The sequence below is a fragment of the Martes martes genome, assembly GCF_963455335.1.
Source record: "Martes martes genome assembly, chromosome: 3".
Classification (NCBI taxonomy): Eukaryota; Metazoa; Chordata; class Mammalia; order Carnivora; family Mustelidae; genus Martes; species Martes martes.
Genome location: NC_137890.1, coordinates 35,073,135 through 35,096,190, shown reverse-complemented (window position 1 = coordinate 35,096,190; position 23,056 = coordinate 35,073,135). Strand labels below are relative to the sequence as shown.

Genomic DNA, 23,056 nt, shown 5'->3' with positions numbered 1-23,056 from the left:
TGTAACAGTTCTTTAAGGAAAAAATATCTATCTGTCCATTCACAGAATAAAAATGTGCAAAATGAAACCAGTTTCAGCTCCTCTAAGAAATATTGGATTACAAGATAATATTTCCAAAATGAAGTTTCAATTTGGAATAAATTCTCAAATAGACACATAGAAGAAGGTACACATCCCCTTTAGATCACTTCCATACCAGACTATGTAAAATTTTAACCTGAAACTACTTATACTTTGCTAGTTTAACCTGAAACTCGCTTCAGAAACTTCAGAAAAACTAGAAATCCATGGTTTAGGCAATATGAGAATAAATTGCAGCACAAAAAATTTGAAATAACCAATTCAGTAAGACCATAAACTACTTAAATGAAGGAAATAAAGGCACTTATAATGACTCATAAATAAATATTACATGAAGCAAATTTATATGTGGAAATAGTATGTTAATAATCAACTAGTAATTTACTTTCTACTCCTCTTTTAATGTTATAAAATATTAGCTATCAGCATAACTATGTAAAAATATTTTTTAAACAGTGAGGAAGTGAGTCATTCCATACCTATCAAAAGGGCTCAAGAAAAAAAAAAGCAGAATAAGTGGAATAATTAATAGCCTGTTATGGGTTTTCCATGAGGAAAAGACATTTTATCTGACTACAAGCAAAACTACTACAAATATGTATTATTACATATAACATAGCCAAGACTAGATATCCTCTAATCTTTCTCATGCATAGTTCATGAAAATCATTAGGAAATACTAACATAATTCACCTTCTTAAGTATCCAAAAAAGTTACCAAAACCTAAAGTTACAAGTGTCCTGGAGAAGGCACTGGGGTTTTCTGAATCAGTAAATGGCTCTATATCTTTTAATGATATCCATATAAATTACATAAAACAGCTCTTAGAAAATGTAAATTTTACCCTAGGTGGAATTAAAATAGTTTAGTTTATTAGTGACATGTGTGAGTGGTTCAAAGATGAAATTCTGGCCCATCAGAGGATTTCAACTAATTTGGGACCTCTTCAATGGTGGCCCATATACAACACTCGTTCTCTCCTATGCCTTACATGCCAAGCATATTTGTTTCTCCTCAACACATTCATCAAATAAATTCAGGGTCAATAAAATTGATTTGAATGAGTTAAAACTTTTTAATGTCATAAAAATTTATTTGAGCAATTACCTTCACAATCATTGATATAGAAAATAACTAACATAGTTACTTTATTACTTTTTCCCTTCTGAAACTGTGCATTTTACAATGTTGTCAATGAAGTCAAAACATTCTCTAAAACACTGTGGTTTCAATATTTCTATTTAGAATCAACCATAAGTCATGATAACTGTGATATTATGAATGATAAACAGATAATATTCTAATTCAGTGATTCACTACGTGTATATTTTTGCATCTATCAAATCAAGCCACATACCCACTACCTAATTTGATACTACTACTAATTTCAGGAAATATATTTACATAGGTCAAGCACTCCAGGTATGTATTATCTCATTTAACTCTGAAAAGAAATTTTTTGTGCCTACTAATGGCAGACTCTGTGCTAGGTGTACAAAGATGATGAGAAGATACAGCTTTTACCCAGCAGAGTTTGGGGTTGAGCACTAATGAATAGGAGGCATATACTCCCCAGGTAAAAGAAGAAACTGGATCATCTGGGAAAGGACAGAAGATGTTTGAGAAACCTGAAAGTTCAGTGTGACAGGATGGTCAGAAAGTTCATGGGGAAAAAATAAACATTAAAACCCATTTTATACCAGTTGCCCACCATTATAGGTACATCATGGGATTCTCATAGTAAGAATTTTCTTGAGTTGTCATTGAAGTGTTACTGAAAGCTCTGCTTCTTGAATTATAATTCATAAAATAATAAACCAGTGCCTTCATAAAGTTTCACTTTATGTGACATTACATGTGAAATCTGCCATCTGCTTAAGAAAGAGCTTTGAAATTTAGAGAAATTTGTTGTCTAGTGTTACGAATCACAGAATTAAAAGTATCTGCATTAAGTTTAATACCTTTATTTCACAGGTGTGGAAAAACAAAGAGTAAACCCACATTAGTAAGTATTTAGGGAGAATATTTTACAAAAGACTTTGAGATATGCCAAGAGAAATTGTATCTTAAGAATAAAAGTGAAGGAAGAGTTACGTCGTTAGAGAATTTTAAAATGAAAATACTCATGGCCCTATATGTGTGTTAACATAATCAAAATACAGGAATCTCTAAAGAAAAGGGGCTTTTACTCTATATACATCCAAGTAGTTACATGAGATACTAACAGGTTAAGATTTGTGATATAGGTGTATACAGCAAAATAACATTTACTATTAATTAATTTGTGTGATATCAATCTAGAATTTAAAAGAAGGCCATTCTTGAAGACTCAATCCTAATTCAAGAAAAATTCGAATTTTTAAATATTGAGAAATGTACAAAAGGAAATATACTTCAAAAAATGATTTCCACAAACTTGAGAAAAGGGATGACATAGTCATTCAAAAAGGTGTTTTTGAGGAAAATAGTCCACAAGGTTGGAAGCTAAGAATAAACCAGTAACGAGAGGAAATCCCAATATGGCCAGCCTGCAAACTACTTTATTGCCTTTAGTGCCCTGTCCTCAAATTCAGAGTACCAAAAAGAAACCTTTTATAGAAGTATGTTAGCCATTGGAAATCTTGAGCACTGCCAACTGAACAGAATATGCCACAAAAGAAATGTTTCATGGCCTGAGGCAAATCCCCTGTATTTCCTGCTGCTTCTTAAATTATTTCTGCTTCTAAAATGGCAGGAGTCACCAATGAAAGAAAGTCCTCAAGAGTCACCAATGAAAGAACGTTTTCATATTTTTTATGAAAACAAATAAAGGGAAAAGATTCAACTACAAGGAAAATTAGGATATGTATTAAGAAAAAAATACAGCAAAAAGAGAGAGAGGAAGAGAGAAAGGGAAAAAGGAAATGCTTTTGTATTTCATGTTTATTTCACATACCTGACATTCTGTAAATATTTACCCATTGATTATGTCATTTCAGTACACTTAGTCCAAGACTGAAATTCAACGTTAATTAGTATTTCATAGTTCAACTATACACACTTAAGTTTTCTATAATTGGAAAAAGCTGATAATATAAGATTATCTGTGTCATACATTTAATTTTTGGTAAATTAAAAATTAGATACATTCCATAATAATAAAAAAATGTGCCTATGGAACAACACAAAGGTGTAAAACATGCTCAAAAATGTGTTGAAAAAAGTAGCAATTTAAGAAACACCAAGGAACAAATTATATGTGAGAAATACTGTAAATTAGCATCAATGGACAAGTATGGGGGGAATAAACAGAAAGGTGCCACTTAAAGGAACAGTGAGTCTATTTATATAACCCAGATGTCAATTATTACTGCCTCTTCCATCAAATTATGACTGAGGGAAAAGATCAGCCATGATTTTAAGGTCCAGAGAGCTCTAGAGAACTTGGAATCTGTTTATAAAAGTTTAGAAGATGTAAAATTGGTTTTGAAGCTTTGAGCTATACCACAGTTTTCCTCAGTACATATCTTTGACTAAGTCCTTATTTTAGTCAAAGTTTATAATACTAAAAGCATTTCTCCTTAAACTTGGGATGACTGATACGATATTATGTCTGTTCCTTCTGATATACTAACTCAGTTTCACATTTACATTTTGAATGTACCTTAAACTCTTCCGAGATTCAAAAACCTATCGCTGTTTTTAAAAACAAGAAGTGAATTTACTCAGCAGTTAGTACTCCTGAATTAGAATGCCTTCAGCTAACAGGGGCTTAAATATTCTAATGGAGAGGAGTTAATAGCTTTTTAATATTAAGAAGATTTAAAAATACTTAAAAGTTACAGATGATTAAGATTTTAAACCACAGTGATTCTCAGCATACAAATTAATTTTGGCATCTATTTTTAAAATCAATGTTTTCTAAAGAATTATTATGCTTTGAATGATTTAAAGTGGTAAGCAGCAAATTACATATAAGAAGTTTGAGCTTAAAATGACACAAACATATAATTAATTTCTCTACCAATGTCTCTAAATTAAGTCACTTGTTTTAATACAGAATGTGTAGTAAAAAAGTTGCAGGGCTAGTATGAGGCACATGATATATGTAGTCATGAAAGAAAACAATTTTTAATTTAGTAGACTCTATCAATCTAGAAAGCCATGAATATTTACTATTAATTCAGTATGCTGAAAAATAGATAAAAGAGAGTGTATAGAAAAGAAAGAGCAGCATATAACAAATTAGTATCAATACCACAATTTCTAGGATTACATAACTACATTGGAAATCATGCATTCAATGGTACTTTTATATTCCTAGGAAGAATATTAAAATAAACATTTATTTTCCCTTATAAAATATACATTAAAATATTGGAAAACCATTGGCATATAGCCAATGTCTTTATTCTGACAGCAAAATCATTTTAAAAACTTTGATAGGAGAAGTACCATTATTGATATAGAAAGTTTTTGTGTATACTCATTGTCAGAACATCCTGCTATTTCATGTAAATGTGCCTTCTAAAAGTTATATAATTCCACTTTTTGCCTACTAATACTTAAAGAGTGTAATCTTTATGGTTGTTTTAACTTTCTCTTACCATCTCTTAGAATCTCCTAATGATTCAGCCCAGATAAGTATGTATTCATAGATTGCTTAGTCTATTTAAAGCAAATGGAATTACACAGATGACTCCAAGGAGTTTATGGTCTAGTATTGGGATTAGACCAATTGAGATATAATTTCCAAACAACAAGGCAAATATTGTAGTGAAGATATCTGGAGCAGGCCTATGGGAAAAACAGAAGTAGGTCCCCTCAAACAACCTAATATGGTATTTCAGGAAAGGTTCCAGGATGGCAAAATTGTAATAATAATTTTAAAAATAGATAAATGGATAGACAGAACCCATGAAAAAAGTAATAGGAAAATAGTAGGCACACTCAACTTGAAGCATCAGTTGCACAAAGCTATTTACCTAAAATTCCAGTGCAACTCATTCCAATTATGCCACTGATCATGCCTTTGATGGTGTCCTCACCACCATCTTTGGGCTTTTGCTTTTTTACTCCCAGCTCTTCTCCACTAGGTGCTGCAAAAGAATTAAGCCCTAATATCCTGACATCCATTGTATGTCATAAATTAACTTCCCCCTTATACATTCCAAGTGAAACGATTTATGTAATATCCATGGGAAAACTGAGAAATGAGTCACTTGCATTATTTTCTTCTAGGGCTTTATTCTTTTTTTTTTTTTTTTTTAAGATTTTATTTATTTATTTGACAGAGAGAGACACAGCAAGAGAGGAAACACAAGCAGGGGGAGTGGGAGAGGGAGAAGCAGACTCCCCGCTGAGCAGGGAGCCCAATCAGGGGCTCGATCCCAGGACCCTGAGATCATGACCTGAGCTGAAGGCAGAGGCTCCAACCCACTGAGCCACCCAGGAGCCCCTAGGGCTTTATTCTTATGCAGAACCTTGATGGAGAATGGCTGCTTCACCTAGACGATGAATTCTTTTATTTAAATATTATTACTTAAATTTAAAAAGTCTTATGAAGCTTTATATTTTCTCGTGATGCTAATTTTTGTATTTCTACAAATAGGTTTTGATCAAATATAAAAGGTATATGTCAAAATATATGTAAGGGGCAATATATATATTTTTATTCATTGTTGAAGAACAGCTTGTGAAAAAACTAGAATTAAGTATTTAGGTACCATCTGACTCACTGATACATTGCATAGCATATACCTAGCTTAGTGATAACATTTGATATCAAATTTCAAAATAACAAATTAGAAAGTTGTCTTAATACTGCTCTCACTTATACCTAGATTTTGACATATTAGCACCTAGAAAAGATTATCATTTTCTTATTCACATTCCATAATGCAGATAATCTAATTTGTAGAAATATGGTATTTCTTCCTAAGGGCTCAGCATGACTGTTTTTATGTTGAATGGGAAAAGATTTTTATAAATTTTCTTACTTTTGGAGGAAAAAAATGCTCCACCTTAACTTGATCTTCCTCTAATCATTTCTTTCTGCTTCATTAATTATTAAATATCCAATTTTATTTATTTTCCTTTTTGACAGCTAATTGTGCTTTTTGTGTAATTATGTTTTCCAAAGAAGTAATCCTTTTCATAACACTGATGATTTGGTATTCATGTTAAAAAAGACAGTCAAAGTACCCTATTAATAAGATTTAAAAATATTAAATTAAGATGAAAAAGATTTGGAAGGGCTTTTATATTCACAATCTAAACCTTACTACTTGAAAAAATAAATTTACATCTACTAGCACAAAGTTTTAACATGCATATCAAAATAATATTTCAATTTCTTCATGAAAGTCCTTTATGAAATAGGGCATGAAAATACCAATATTTGCCTGTGAAAATGAATTGAGCTGATACAAATGTAATACAAAGAGAAAACTTTCAGCTTCCCGCCATCTGGGCTTTGTTATTTGTTACATATAATTTTGAAACAACTAGTACATTGTTTGGTTAGATTCACTTCTATTTCCTGATTGGTCAGATGACTATATATATTTTAATCCAAAAATTTTAATAATAATCCTTTGTATATTTTGAGCTCTATTAGGTATAGAAAAATGACATTTGGCCCTAACGGCATTGAGAAAGACTAATAGTAGGTCTTGAGAAACTCAGTGATAACAATTAAAACAAATAATTGTCCACTTTTTCCATGTATTGGAAAGTAAATTATCACCTACCTGTCAATTAGGAAAAGCAGATCTTTGTTCACTTCCTCTTTGCTGAAAAGGCTTAAGTTTTACCTAATACTGTAGGTTTTTTAAATGTTTATATGCCATCTTTTGAGGTAGAAGTATACCTCATTCTGTGATTAAAATCTAGCCCACATGTTGAGCAGGAAAAAAAACAAGGCCACATTATCATATATTACCTTTTTCAATATGCATCCTTTTCGATTCATGTCCCATATCATGACCAGCCAAATCTCCCTCTTTGGGCCCAGGGAGTACGTTTGGTGATAAACCCATCAGCATCTGGTTCATGGACAACCCATTCTGATGGACAGCTGTGAAGCCCAGAACAAAAGAAAAAAGACAAAAACACCATAACACACAATGTTCAAACAAATTAATTAAATTCATTGGACTCAAATAAAATATAATGGTCTAACTTAATGTTTTAATCTATCTCTAAGAACACTGAGAATTGAGAACTATGAAAATGTTTAAAGCAGAAAAATATTGGAATGGAAAACATTCTATCTTGTTTTTATTTCACAGTGAATATATATATTTTTATATATCTAGAATACTTTTGAATGGCCTTACCACTACAACCACTAAAAGCTGTTAACTTTTAACAAGTTAAGGTGCTAATGTAACTGTTTCAATATTCATATCCTATTCTAGTCAATAAAACATAAGGTTTTAGACACCAATGTATTTCTTTAAAAATTGGGTTTGAACTCAGACTTGAAAATACAAGTGCCCAATTAATATCTATTGAATGGTTGAATGAATAAAAACTATAATTGCTTTCTTGAACTATTAACAGTAACATGTCACTATTGAAATAATAAAGTAGATGACAAAACACCCTTATGATTTTCAAAATCCAGTCAATAAATTTCCTACTAAATTGCTCATGAAAATCTTAATTTTGTGTGTAAAACTGGATGAGAACTCATTCCATAAAAACTTACCTTCTCTAGAAAAAAGAGATTTTTTTGAAAATACCATAAGAATATATTAGGAATTATCATTTGGAAATCATCATAGCAATAACTGTGTGAGGGAAGTGTCTTCAACAGATGATTCTAGAGGAGTGGAATGGAAGTCTGATGAAAAATATAATACTTAGATAGTCTTACTATATCTCCTCACAAGACTTATTATTACAACTTATTATTTACAAAGGTTAAAAAAAAGAGTAACATTACAGTACAGAAGTCTGGTAGTCACCACCTTAACCAAGAGATAGTTATGACAAGTATTGGAGGAATATCAGGTCTCTTGGAGCAATGTACTGAGAAAGACACATGATCATGCCTCTGTGATTCCTGCCAAAAATTCATAATTCAAGGAATGTTTAATCATGAGAAAACAAAAACATCCAATCTGAAGGAAATTCTACAAAATAAATGACCTATATTCTTCAAAAAAAGATTTTCAAGATACTGAAAGACAAAAAAAACAAACAAACAAACAAACAAACAAAGAACTGTTCCAGATTAAAAGAGAATAAAGGAATATGACAAGTAATTTCAATATGTGATCCTGGATTGGCTTTTGGACCAATAAGGAAAAATCTTTTGCTATTAAAAACATTAGAAGAAAAAAATAAAAAATTATATTAGTAGGAAAGTTGGTGTAATTTGAAAAAGATTTATAGCTTAGATGATATACTATAATAATTTTAATTGCCTGATTTTGATCATTGTTTTGTGATTGCATAAGAGAAATTCATTGTTTTGAGAAGACAAACAATGACGTATTTGAGGTGAAGGAGCATGGTGTCCGTGTCATTATGTCTCCGGACATTATGCCTTTATCAAGATAGCTCTTTTAGAGACATTGTTGACTGGGTGAATCTGACTGATGAGTGTGAAAGGATTCTTTGTATTATTTTTTAAATGTCTGTGCCAGTCTAATTTTCAAAAAAAAATTAAAATATGCATATGCATGAACATGTATTTACGTGTGTGTGTGTGTGTGTGTGTATGTGTGTGTGTGTATGCATGAATTTGTGTGCAAGTGTATGTATTTCCACTTGGACAATTATGGTAGTCCAAATATGCAAAAATTTCTCCTTTGTTCTATCAAGAATAAAAAATAACACAATGATTAATTTAAAACATGAATGTATGACAAAATTCTTTCAAATTGTTCCCTATCTGCCCATCATTTCCATTTAAGTGTTGTGAAAAAATATTTTACTTTCTCTAGAAGGACAGTGTCTTTTCAATGATGACATCTTATAAAAGCATTAAAAATGAAATCAGTATGCATCATGAAATTTCTGGTTCTAGTGTCAGCAAGGCACATAAGTATACAGAAAATATTTTACATGAAAGATGGTTTGAGGTAGTGGGAGCCAAGATTTGCCAGCCCCAGAAAATGTCATTGGTTTGGGAATGGTTATAATCACTTTTATTAATACACAGCTATATTCATCTCTTACAAAATTAGGGAAATATGTTTTAGACAGGCCAAACAGAATTATGTTGAACTATATAACTTTTAATAATTAACTATTTTTAAAAATAATTGTATACAATTTAATCAACCTAGTATTTATTATCTACCTCAATAGCATTCATCCTAAGGATTCTTACTTTATGCAAATAAATAATAATAAATAAATAAATTTCTGCTTTATGACTTATAAATATACTTTCTAGCAAATGTTTTTCATATTATAAAAATATTTTCAACAACCAAATAACTTCAGCCAGTTATGTGTAATTAGATGAAGTTTATACCACAAATATGATTTTCTAAAATAAAGTAAATCCTGGAAAGGATACAATGATATTGATTTTGTCAACCAACACGATCACTGCTAATATGTTTGTTGTATTGGAAAAACCATATTAGATTCATGATACAAAATACAGATACAAAATAACCAGTTAATTGAATCTCATTTTTAAGTTTACTCTTCATTTTCTTGGTTAAATATCTGAAAGTGTGATCACGAAATAAAAGAGCCCCTACAATTCAGAATTTAACAACAATAATATCTGACAATAATATGCATTATTGACGTACTAATTCAAATTCTAAAACTCAAGCGATTTAAAATTCTTCAATCCACTGACCATCAGAATGACGAAGACATTCTTTTTAAAGTCAATTGCTATGAATTTCATTTTTTTAATTCCTCTTTGTGGCTATGTTTGTCAATGCAATGGTGAATTTTGAAAATTGATACATTTCAAAACCCGGCAAGGGATGGGACTGAAGAATAAAGTTGAGTAATCCCCAAATCATATCCTCAGCCACTAGATAACTGTTGAGTTGGAGGTGTGTACTTCAGAAACTAATCTAGAAGCTTACTTTCTCTGTTTCATAGCTCAGACCTTTATGTGTGGCATCAAAGAGAGGGAGTTTATATCAGAACCTGTTAATGTAGCCCCATACCTCATGATATTGCAAACTGGGAAACATAATTTTGAGAGATGGCTATTGCTACACAGCTTCAGAACATGATACATCTGAGATCTATTTGGAATGAGGGAATTTTGATTAGAAAAGCCAGCTGCACCTAATAAAGTTTAAAATGGTGACAAGTAAAAGTATGAGACCTACGGATTCTGTCCGAAGAGCTCTCAGTCCGTGCTGGGGAGCTGGACACGCTGCTGCTCCGATGGGATGATGGGTGGCTGCCAGGCCTCCGGCCCTCCTCCAGAGAGGGGGCAGGTGAAGGGCTGTCTGGGACACGCTCCTGTGGCACCACGGGAAGGAATTGGGGGAGAAAAGAGGTAAATACATGGGAACGTTACTTAATGAATGTTGATTTTTGTTCATGCAGTACTGTAGAAATGTAAAGGAACTAGATTCATCTTTCACTGGCATTTTAACCCTTTATCTTGAGCAAAGCCAAAGTAGGGAAAGACTAGTTAGGAAACAAGTTCTACAGGCAAGCAATAATGGCAAATGTGGATCCCCTCTCTGGATAAAAAGGGAGGTCAGCAAAGATGACCCTTTTAGAACCCATTAGAACGACAACAAAATAACAGAACAAAGCAGGTTTCAAGTCCAGACAATTATCAATTTAAAGAATTCTCTATGTTCTATTGCTGTAGCAAGTGTGTAAGGATCATTTAGCACACAAATTATCAATGTGACAGACCATAATAAAAACACTAGAGGAGTTATTAACAGCTTTTTCATCATGGCCCTGCTCTGGACACACCTGGATGGTCACATTTTAAGGCGTCATAGAAATCGATTATTATTTAACATTGGAATAATTTTTTTGATTCTAATAATTTTCAGACTACCTGTTTCTCTCAGCTCCAACCCAACCACATATACGTATTAGAGGAAATTCATGAAATATATATTAGTTGTATCCTAGGGAAACTTGGTATCATGTTTCCTAACACTATTGTGTTAACACTTAGGTCCCACTCCCTGTCTTTCCTGCTAAGCCCTGAACCTTCCCCATTAGACTAATGTGAAAATATATCGTATAACTGTCTCCAGTGAGCTATTATAAATGGAGTTACAGATTAAGAAATAAGATACTCCACTTATTAACATTTTCTTCTTTGAGCAACATGATATTTATGCCTTCAGATAGCAAGGCACATAGACCTTGAAGAACTGTCTTTTCAATAATTAATAAATATTTTAAAGGTTAGAAGTAAACTACATGATATGGAATAAATCAATAGTTCTTTATTTGGGTGCAAAAATGCCAATTTTGAAAGAGCAGACTTTAAGAAATTTAAAAGAAAAAAGTTCTAAAATGTAATTGATTTGTAGGAGGTCAATTGACCATTGAGAATGAGGGTCTGTAATACCTATTGTCGGTCTCAGGGGTTCTATTAGTCCCGTGATGGTTCCCAATCTTGCTCTGCTTTAGAATCACCTGGGAAATTCGTAACATGCCTGTGCCTGGGCTTCCTTCCCAGAGATTCTGTCTTGCTGAGTATGAGGGGTTGAATCATGTCTCCAGAAAAAATGAAGTCCTAAACCCCAGTACCTGTGAATGTGAACTTCATTTGGAAAAAGGGTCTTGGCAGCTGGAATTAGTTACAATGAGGTCCTACTGGAGTAGAGTGGGCTTTTAATCCAACATGACTGGTGTCCTTACAAGAGACATTGTGAAGATATGAGAGAAAATGTCACGTATAGAGATAGAGATTAGAATTACACAGCCGCCAGGCAAGAATGCCAAGGACGACCAGGCACCACCAGAAGTGATGGAGAGGCAAGCAAGGGTTCTACCTGGGAGCTCAGAGGGAGCGTGACACTGCCAGCATCTTGATTTCAGACTTCCAGTCTCTACCAATGTGAGTGGACACGTTTGGGTAGCTTCAAACCACTCAGTTTATGATACTTTGTTACAACAGTCCCATGAACTGAATCAGAAGTGGAGCCCAGACTTCACTTTTTAAGACTTCAGGTGATTTTAATGTGCGTCCAAAATTGAACACCACTTGTCTCACACCCGTTTAATGTTTCAATCCTGAACACTGTTGATAAACATCTTCCACAGATATGTGGAGGCTTAATTTGGGAAAAGCATGACAAATAAAATGACAATAAGCAGAAAAATGACCAAGCCTTCTGCAAAATCCATGCATGAACCAGTTTCCCATTATATATTCCATGGAATTAAAAAAGGCCCATAAGAAAGTTCATGACAAAAGATTTGCAAGATCAATCAATACTGTAACCAAAACAAAGGAAAAACAACAACAACAACAACAACAACTAAATTCTTCCAAAAGTTGCAATGCATATTAGAATCTTGTTGTAAAGATAATTTTTTGTATTTTAGGAGCTTTTGGACTGGTCTAAAATGTGTGGATTGGTTTCTGTAAAAGACAATTAAAACCTCCCAAAGGAGAGATGTATTATCAATATTGTACCATATAACACTTGCCCTTTACCTTAGTTGATCGGAGGTTAAGAATTAAGTGCTCTAGGGGCGCCTGGGTGGCTCAGTTGGTTGAGCGACTGCCTTCGGCTCAGGTCATGATCCTGGAGTCCCAGGATCAAGTCCCGCATCGGGCTCCCTGCTCAGCAGGGAGTCTGTTTCTCCCTCTGACCCTCTCCCCTCTCATGCTCTCTTTCAAATAAATAAATAAAATCTTAAAAAAAAAAAAAAGAACTAAGTGCTCTATTTTCTGCAAACAGCAACACAGACTGGTATGTAGGTAAATGCAAGCATCACACAATATATTTTCCTACCCAAGTCATGTGGGGTTATATTTGAAAGACTAAAAATAAGCAAATGAGGAAGAGAGAGAGGTGGGGCAGAAAAGAGGGAAAGAGGGAGACACACACCCTCCAGAGCTAAAATTTACTGTTAGCTTGTTCAGGGAAGTTTACGACGTGTCATGCATTTGCTATACTAAGGGATACTAAAGAAAGATGGTATCCAACTGCACAATTTGGAGATTAAATATTTTGAAATTGATGTCTCAAATAACACCAAAAAATGAACATATTATCAGTTATTTTTCCAAACTAAATAAATCAAAGGAGGTACACTTTAAAAAAAAAACTTTATTTATTTGAGAATAAGAGAGAATAAAAGAATAAGAGAGAAAAAGAACGAGCAGGGGGTGGGACAGAGGAAGAAGCAGACTCCCCACTGAGCAAGGAGCCCACCATGAGACTCCAACCCAGAACCCTGAGATCATGACCTGAGCTGGAGGCAGCCACTTAACCAACTGAGCCACCCAGGCTCCCCAAAGAATATAAACTTCTAAATGATACGAGTTCTTTAGTCCACCTGGCTAACAAATGACCTAAGTTTCTAAGAAACAAACACATATGATTTAAAAGAATAGAGACTTCACATCTGGATGCTGATGTTACTTCCAATCTTTTCATCATAATTTTAAAAGCAGCTGATATTATAAATCCTTTTTCTTGACATTCACACCTACCCTAAATTATGAAGCAAACCATGCATTTATTATGTGTTCAGTTTGATGAGTTGTCAAGATCTAGAACATTCCTATAACTCCAGAAAGACTTCTCCTGTCCCTTTCTGGTCAATTCCTCTCGATTCCTATAAGCAACCACTTTCTGACTTCTACCACCATAGGATAGACTTGCTGGTTCTAGAATTTCATAAAAATGAAACCATATAGTACATATTTGTGGCTGGCTTCTTCACAGCAACAAAACTTTTTTTGAGATTCATCCATGTTATTTCATGTGCCATTAGTTTATTCTTTTCTACTGTTGAATATATCCAACTGCACAAATATCCCACAATTTGTTAATCCTCTCACTGCCCCCAAAATGCCAGTTAGGTCATGTACTTAATTACTTGAAACAACACTGTGCTTAATGCGTCTTTCGAGTAGCAGCTCAGATATGTCTTGGAAGAGGTGTTCTTAATCCTTTACATATAATACTGTATACTGTATAGAATTTACTATATAGAATTCTTATATAGTCTGTGTATATGGATTAATAAGTTATGCTAATGTTAATGGCATAAATGACCAGAGAAAAACTCTAAGGAGTCTAACCTCGATTTCTAAAAATTCTAATAAAAAGGCAAATGAGTCTAAACTTGGAAGGTAATCCCTAATACGTCTGGTTCCCAACACTTGGATTACACAAAACTACATGGTAAGTATTTGAAAAAGAACACTCTATACTTTTAATTGACAAAAATACAGTTTTCTAGCTTAACCATTCTATTTTCTTGAAAAAGTCACTGATGTCAATGTTTATTCATTAGTACATTTTAATATTTGTCATAATAGTTATGTGAGTGATCATATATGCAGTGGCACACGTTTGGAGGCACAGAGACAAAGTGAGATCTTGAAATAAATCAATCCCTCTGAAGTTATTTTGCAAGTATTGAGTTTCCTGTCATAACAGACTTCTTACTGGTGCTAATGGAAAGCATGAGAAACTGATTTTTTCCTGAGATATTTAACTCATAAAATACTTAAATATTTAATGTCTAAAATTCTAACAACAATGATTATGCCATTAAAAACAATTAGTTGTTTTATTTTCCACAGAAGTATAAAAATTATTTCATTAGACAATATGTTTAACTGTCAAAGCTTTCCTTAATGATTCTTTTCATTCATGCATTATTTACTTATTCATTTATACATTCAAAATACTCTAAAACATCATATAATAAACCAGGTAAAAAAATAAACTAGATTTAAATCTAATGTAAAATACATCTTAAAAGCATAATTTAGGGCTTAGAAAATGTAAGTGAAAGTGTATTTAATTTAGCTTTAGCTTATTTTTACTTTAATTATAACTGTCTAAGAACAAAGGATACAAAGACAATACTTAATACTTTCATTTAAAGAAAATATTTTAATTTATGCAAATTTTTATTATTTAAAAGCTAAGTATTCAATTGAAACTTTCTATAAATTGAGACACAACATATTCAGTCATTTCACTTAATGTATAATTTCAATCTTTGGAACATGATGTATTGTTCTTTGAAGAATTTCATTAAAGTAAAATCCACTGAGCAAGTAAGATTTGAATACATTGTTGCACAATAAATTAATTTATTTCAACAGCTTAATTCTTTTATCATATTTATATGCTTGCCTTTCCAGAGTATGCTATAAGATGGAGAATAATGGAGACAGTAAAGAATTGCTTAGGAGAGAATCTCATAATTATTACTGAAACAAAATAGATAATGAGTTTTATTCAGACATAATAAGAAAGAAGCAGTTCAATGTCTATAGGGAAACTATGTAAACTGGATTTATCATTTCATTTGTGTAATACCCTTTAACCTCCAAGATGGGCCTGAAGTAGGACAAAGAGGAAGAATATTTAATTTAATACTTCAACACACTGCTTTATAGTCCTGCATCATAACTCCACCAATCAATAAAACACAATCCTTTGCAGTGTTCCATCTTTATAAAACCAGCCACAATAATAAATGAAAATTTAAGAGGAATACCCTCTCACAAAAAAAAAAAAGGTCATACTAATAAACTAATGGTACCAGAATAACAATAAAGAAAAGGCTACATTTATTGCCTCTGGGCAGAATAAGAAGCATTAGTCTCTAAGATAATTCAGAATCAAAGGTGGCATTCAAAATAATGTATTCCAAAATTCTAAAATAAAAAGTACAAAACATTTAGTATTACACATGTGCATTTGAATATTTAAAAATTATATTGTCTCCTCTCCTCACAAAATGCATTATATTTTATTAATTTAAAATATTTTCTTAGTGTAAGTCCAAATGATCACAACAGATTTCTCTGAAGAATTATTTCACTTAGCTTTACTTTATGTTGCTCTCTTTTTAATTATCTGGACTTTCATAAGTGTATCAGTCTGAGATTCCCTGACTGAATATGTTGTAGGCCCGGGGAGAAGATATTTCTAACATTAAATGTTATCTTAATATAACTGTTAACTTACAAAATTGAAGTTGGCTAATACTTTATATAACCCAAACTCCTGAGCTTTAAGACAGCTCACACTTAAATTCATTTATTCAAAGCATATTTACTGAACCATCTAATCTGTACCAGTGTCTTGGGCTCTGGTTATACGTAAGTAAACAGAACTGATGGAAGTCCTTTCCCTCATGGAGCATCTATCATAAACTAGGAAATGTTAGCAGAGTTAAGAAACATATATGCACACTGATTAAGCATGACATCTAAATTCCCTTGTTCTGGTGAAAATTATCAGAGAAAACAAGTAGTAGAAATAAGTTTCTGGACCCAGGAAAGTGTTAACAAGGAATTTTGGAAGACATAGTAAATGATGCTAATATACTTGCATCTGTAGAGAACCAGGCAGAAAACCATCAAAACTCCATGACTCAAAGTTCTAAAGCGAGGCTTCAAAGGATATTTACATAGCTCTTTTTATTTGTTTTGGTGATGATACATAAGAAATACTTAATGTTGCTGAATGTGAAACTGGTAGGACCCATGAGTATAATCATAAACAACTTAGTTTTATTCTCCAGCTGTCTCTTCAAACATATTCAGTGGAGGTAGGGGACTATATTTTTTTCCTGTATCTGTATGAAAATTCAGGTAGCCTCATAATTTCAGATTACTATTTGTTAATATAAAGTCTTACAGTTAGTTTAAACAGCATATGGTCTTGGCTCAGGGATACAATTCATTCCTATGTAAGAATAAATACTAGCAACCTAATGAAAAGATAGGACTTCCTCCTTTCCCACACTCGAGGAAGGGGATGCAGCGGGAGGAGAGGAAGGAGAAAAAGCTAAGTTCTGTCTTGGTCAACACTGCCATTTGTTAAGTGGCGTCATTCTCTCTGTGCATGGCAAATGTTTAAAGCCAAACTTTTATCTAGTTAAGGCACTGTATATGTTCTTACAGGCTATAACCACACTGAACTGGCCATATGCAGTTCCTTAAGGGTATAATTTATCTCTATGTTCCTCTGTACCCTGAAGGTCCTACATAGTTAAATCTGGATACTTAATTCAAGTTGAGCTTGGGGCAAGACTGCCTCGTAGATGGTTCTGCATGCCCCATGCTGTCTCCTTGGTTGCATTTTATGAAGCTGGCTCACACTGATGATCATGGCCTAGACTCTACTTCCTTAGGACTGGCAATTTGGTGACATTCTAAATTTATCATTCCTTATTCGTTTTTTCTTGTTGTTGTTGTTGTTGTTGGGTTTTTTTTTTTTTTTTTTTTGGCTAGACGATTTATATAAACAGAAAGTTCCCCTACTGAATTAATGATTATTCTGAGGAACAGTTTGTATGGGAAACCCAGGAAAATGTGGGATTCCACCCTTTAATGCATCCTTTGTTTAAACATTTATTTGTCCTTTAAAAAGTCAATTCTCCAGATTTCAAAGGTGAACTATGAGTTTGCTAATTAGTATTATTACAAATTATGGGTTTAAATAAATATGTTTTTGGGGTGCCTGTGTGGCTCTGCCTTTGGCTCAGGTCATGATCCCAGGGTCCTGGGATGGAGTCCTGCATCGGGCTCCCTGCTCAGCAAGAAGCCGGCTTCTCCCTCTCCCACGCCCCCTGTTTGTGTTCCCTCTCTCTCTGTGTCTCTCTCTGTAAATAATAAATAAAATCTTTTAAAAAATAAATAAATAAATGTGATTTGTTTAAATACATTGATGCAGGGTATACTTAGCGGTGGTTATGTTTTAATACTTCCTTTTTCTTGTGAGCATCCTCTTCATATTTAATATTAACACCCAAATAAATATTAAGAGGATATACTTGTTTTTTCTAAATCCAAGTAAAAATTATATGAAGTCAACTTTTCTGTGAAAAATGTCTAAAAGTAATGCATATATCTAGAGTTATTTATGATTGCCCCAAAATAAACTATTCTGTACCTAAAAACAAACATAAGGGACATGACATTGCTCTAGGATTTTCATGTACTCTGAGAATTAGGTCACTCCAGTTCTAGTTTTCATAATATTTAAACATTTTAAACTTCATGTACATAAAGTCCTATTTACTGAATAGTACTTTAAGGACCTACTTTGAAGAGAAGTATTAGGGAATGGAAATTTATACATTATACTTAATTTTTTTTCAATGTTTAATTCTTTAAATGAGATTGTCCTAAGGTGTCTCTGCCTCTGTCTCTGTCTCTGTCTCTGTCTCTTTCGCTCTCTCTCACACACACATACACACAAGAGGTTGGTGGGGAAGACTAACAAATTTAAGTCATATTCCTTGTTCTCAGGAATCCCTATAATGTGGCAAGAAAGAAAGATGTTTATCAAGAATGTAGAGTAATTTGAATATTTCCAATTTTCTCAAAAACAATTCTATATTAACCCTGAAAAGAATGAAATCTGGAAAAAACGCATTTAAAAATCTGCTTTGTATACCACTGCATTACAACTCCCCCAAATGCAAATTGCAGTGCTTTTCTTAGGTGAGGAGGGCTGAAAAAGAAAAAAAAAAGTTCTTTACGATTTTGACTCTATTTCAGAAGCTAGACACAAATTCTTTATAAGATTCTAGAACCTATTTTAAACAGATGTTTGTGAATATTTGGGGAGAAGATAATGTCAGTGTACAAAAACTTCCAATGATGTTATTTATAAACACTAATTTAATCAGTCGACAACCTGATGAGGTAGGAATGTCACTAACCCACTGTGACACAGATATTAAGTAACTTGTCTGAGGTCACCATCACAAAGAGGTGGTAGAACTGGACTATCAACCAAAGAATCTTTCCTCCATAACATATGTTTTAAACCACTAAAATATCTGCCTTTCTTTTTTAATTTTTTTTTCAACAAGAACCATTTTTTTCTAAGTCCTTTTGATATCATTGTGAATTTATTAAATAAAATGTGAGAAAAATATTGATTCATTCAGGGAGATTTGGGGTTACTTGATGAATGATACCTAAAGAGAATCAATTAGTAGAACATTTCAGCCTATTAGGAATTCTCTAATGACAAGAAAAATTGATCTCTTGATTTATACTGTTTATTTTCCTGAATGATTTAAGGTAGTACAAGTAATACATCCTTTTACAATTTGGAAATGATACAAAGATTGTATAAATAGCTAGTATGATAGTTTAGAATGTCAAGACTCAAAAGTATCTGAAGAATAGCCTCCAGTTATGGAATGAATAACTCACAGAAACAAAAGACACAGCATTGGGAATATAGTCAATGATATTGTAGCAGTGTCGCATGGTGACAGATGGTAGCTACACTCGTGGTGATTATAGCATAGAGTATAGAGAAGTTGAATCACCATGTTGTACTGAAACTAATATAACGTTGTGTATTGTATTGTCAACAACACTCAAATTAAAAAAAAAGTTAATTATCTAAAAAACCTAAATCAGTGGACTGGGAAACACACTTAATATGAACAAATGCAAAATCCTAGTAAAAGCAACAAAGAATTGGCTTAATAAAATTGGTTTAATAAAATTTCATATTGAAAAGGCATGTCACTTAATGAGTCACACATTCAGCTAGCAAAACAGTTTTATGAATTATGATGACATTTATAAACTATTGTCCAAACTGAGGCTTATGTTCGTTCCAGTGTCTCTTCACTAGCCTGTTCACTTCTAGAATATTGTATGGGAAGGGTTGGGGACAGGGGGTGCTTTAAAAAATGGTCAGCCAAGAAGCCTGATGAGGAATGGTCAAAGGAAATGAGGATATTTGGTCTGGAGGACCAAATAGGTACTATAGCAGAGATACTAAACTATAGGTATAGTACCTATACTATAGGTACTATAGTACTACAGTACTATAGCAGAGGTATTATAGGTACTATAGCAGAGGATTTGTTTATTTAAATGGCTAGAACACAGAAGAATTAGTAGACTTGTTTCTTCACAGAGAATATGATAAAGTTAAGGTAGAAGCAAATGTAGTCCCTCCTCACTCTTGAATTTGCTAAAAATAGAGTAGGCTTTCCACAAAAGCTTAGATATATAAAAATGGCTAGGGAAGATGGAAGAATTGTTACCCCACCGCAGGGAAAGCTGGATTATGTAACATCTGACATCTCAAGTCTATGTCTCTTCATTCATAACATTCATAGAACATTAAACAGCAAAAATATATGAGTCTCACTGATACATAATAAACTAATATAGAGCCTACAGGAATTTAATATATATACTTATAGGCAATTGGCTATAAGGGATTTAAATTAGAATTAATGTGTAAACAATATATGCCCATTTCCTCCTCAAAGTTATCTTACTAAATTTTTTCCAGTAGTCCAAACCAATCAGCAGGAGAAAATCTAAGTTTAATTTTGGCAGATTCCATCATGAAGCTTTGCCTTTAAAGCTATTTATAATGTTACACTGATATTATCTTCATCTATGTCTACGTACTTTTCTTTTCCTCAGTCCTTTTAGTTTCTTTTATCTTTCCATACCAAATTCTGTGGCCCCATAATGTTTGAGAGTTTAGCTTTAGCTGCGTCAATTATCCACAGCCTAAGATTCACATGTGTTTGAGTTAATCAACAGCTCTAATGTGGGTATCAGCTATCACTTTCTGTAAAAAACCAGCTAGTAAATATTTTATTCAATTATGCTTTGTATGTGAATATAGCCATAGACATTATACAAAGAGAATAGCTAAGTTCCAAACACATTTTATTTATGGACACTAAAATTTGAATTTCATAGAATTTTCATGTGTCATGAAAAATTCTCCTTCCTATGTTATTTTTCCCCATCCACTTAAAAGTGTAAAGCCATTCTTAACTCACAGTCCATGCCAAAACTGGGGAAGCAAGGTGAATGTTACCCAAGGAGACAACTTTTGGACACTGTTCCATTGCATGTACTAGTATGTACCTTCTCCTAAATAAGTTTATGAGAAAGGCATTGAAGCTCCTTTACCTTCTAGAAACAGGTAAGTATAGAATGCTTTAAAATATGTAACTCTGAGAGCTTTGTTTTCACTTCTCTTCTGTCCTATAAATTCTTTTTTTTAAGGAATTTGTTTATTAATTGGACAGAGAGAGAGCTCACAAGCAGGGAGAGCAACTGGCGAGAGGGGGGAAGCAGGCTCCCTGCTGAGCAGAGAGCCCGATGAGGGGCTCAATCCCAGGACCCTGAGATCATGACCTGAGATGAAGGCGGAGGCTTAACCCACTGAGCCACCCAGGTACCACTGTCCTATAAATTCTTATTGCCATTCTCATGTAGGTTGAGTTATCGTTTTAATTCTTGTCATTACTCTCAAAAATATAAATGGTATGTTCCAGCACATGGAAAACCCCTCAAATTTCTATTTTCTCTTCAAAGGCTACTTCCCTAGTTCCATCATTCCTTCAGATGGGGGTATATCTTCTCTAGCATTTAACATTTCACTTTTAATAGGTCTTCACAATTAGAATCTTTTCAGGAAAACAAAGTTACAAGCATTATTCTAATTGCCCACTTAGGTTTCATACTATTTAATATGACATAGGAGTCAAACATTTTCTTGGGGAAAATAAAACTTCCCTCAAATTAAGTTTAACTGATACATATCACGGGAGTTTACTGAATACTGGTTGTGCTACAAAGTCTATTGTATAGAAATTTAGGAAGGTTGATTTATTAACTTGTTTCCCCTAATATTTAGAATTCTGTAAAGAACCTATTCCTCACCCTTATTCTCTGAGGCCATTCTGTCAATTTTTTTACCAGTCTGGATATTTTTTTAACAAACATTACTAGAATTGTCTCATGCTTTTCTTGAAACTGTTTGTTCTCTTTGATCCTTACCTGTCAGCATCAAATTTGAAAGTATATAGGTGGCCGGGCTCAGAGGAAAGGGGCAGATAGGCCCTTCAGAACTTCACAATGATCAACGGAACTTCACTTTGATCTTGGCAATTAAAGCTACCAGCTTTGTTTTACTAATGATAAATAATAAATTAAAAACTATCAGTTTTTATTTTCTCTAATCATTCTTAATTGGAGCCATTGTTTCTTATTTAACTACTATGACCATTTATACCACCAGTGCATTCAAAAGTCCATAATTTCCTTTAATCTATCCATAGCCAAGTTTCTGAAAATATTTGCCCCAAGAGACTAGGAAATGGGATATCATAATGTGGGAAGTGTTGGCACACATTTCAAGGCACAGAGCTCCATCCCTTTCTTACTACCTTTTTGCATATTTCCTTCCTTTTTCCCTATCTCCCTCCTTTCCACAACCTTAATTTAAGAAACTACAGGAATGTTGCTGACTTTTCAGTAATCTAGATTGTTTTCTATAGATGCCTTTCAGAGGAAACCCAACTCCTTCCTCTTACTTACCTAAACTCTGACAATAAAGGATTTATTAAAGGACGATTCACTTAAGTATTCTAATTAACATCTGATAAAACATAAACTATTTTAAAAATAAATCTGTATTGAAAATATAAAACAAACCAAGCGTCTAATGTAATTGGAGTCTTTTGGATCCATGTGCTACTAGCTGATGTCCAAATTACCTAGATAGAGTTTATAACAAAGTCACCCATTAAGATTTTAAACTGATGGGGTGCCTGGGTGGCTCGGTGGGTTAAAGCCTCTGCCTTTGGCTCAGGTCATGATCCCAGGGTCCTGGGATCGAGCCCCGTACCGGGCTCTCTGCTCAGCTGGGGGTCTGCTTCTCCCTGTCTTTCTGCCTACTTGTGATCTCTATCAAATAAATAAATAAATAAATAAATAAATAAATCTTTAAAAAAAAAGATTTTGAACTGCTAAATTCTGCTCTTCTGCCATATTTTTCCTTTAACTATGAATCTAAATCTTGT

General features: G+C 33.2%; 1 protein-coding gene across 2 annotated transcripts in view; it reads right to left on the bottom strand.

The window, feature by feature from the left end:
- Positions 1–23,056, bottom strand: part of DACH1 (dachshund family transcription factor 1) — a gene marked incomplete at both ends in the record, with an annotated part of 421,017 nt that overhangs the window by 103,323 nt on the left and 294,638 nt on the right. For both annotated transcript variants that reach the window (XM_080798598.1, XM_080798597.1), the window contains 2 exons: positions 7,005–7,139; positions 10,384–10,519. In XM_080798598.1, coding sequence (XP_080654724.1) covers positions 7,005–7,139; positions 10,384–10,519 — 271 coding nt within the window. The remainder of the gene's footprint in view (positions 1–7,004; positions 7,140–10,383; positions 10,520–23,056) is intronic.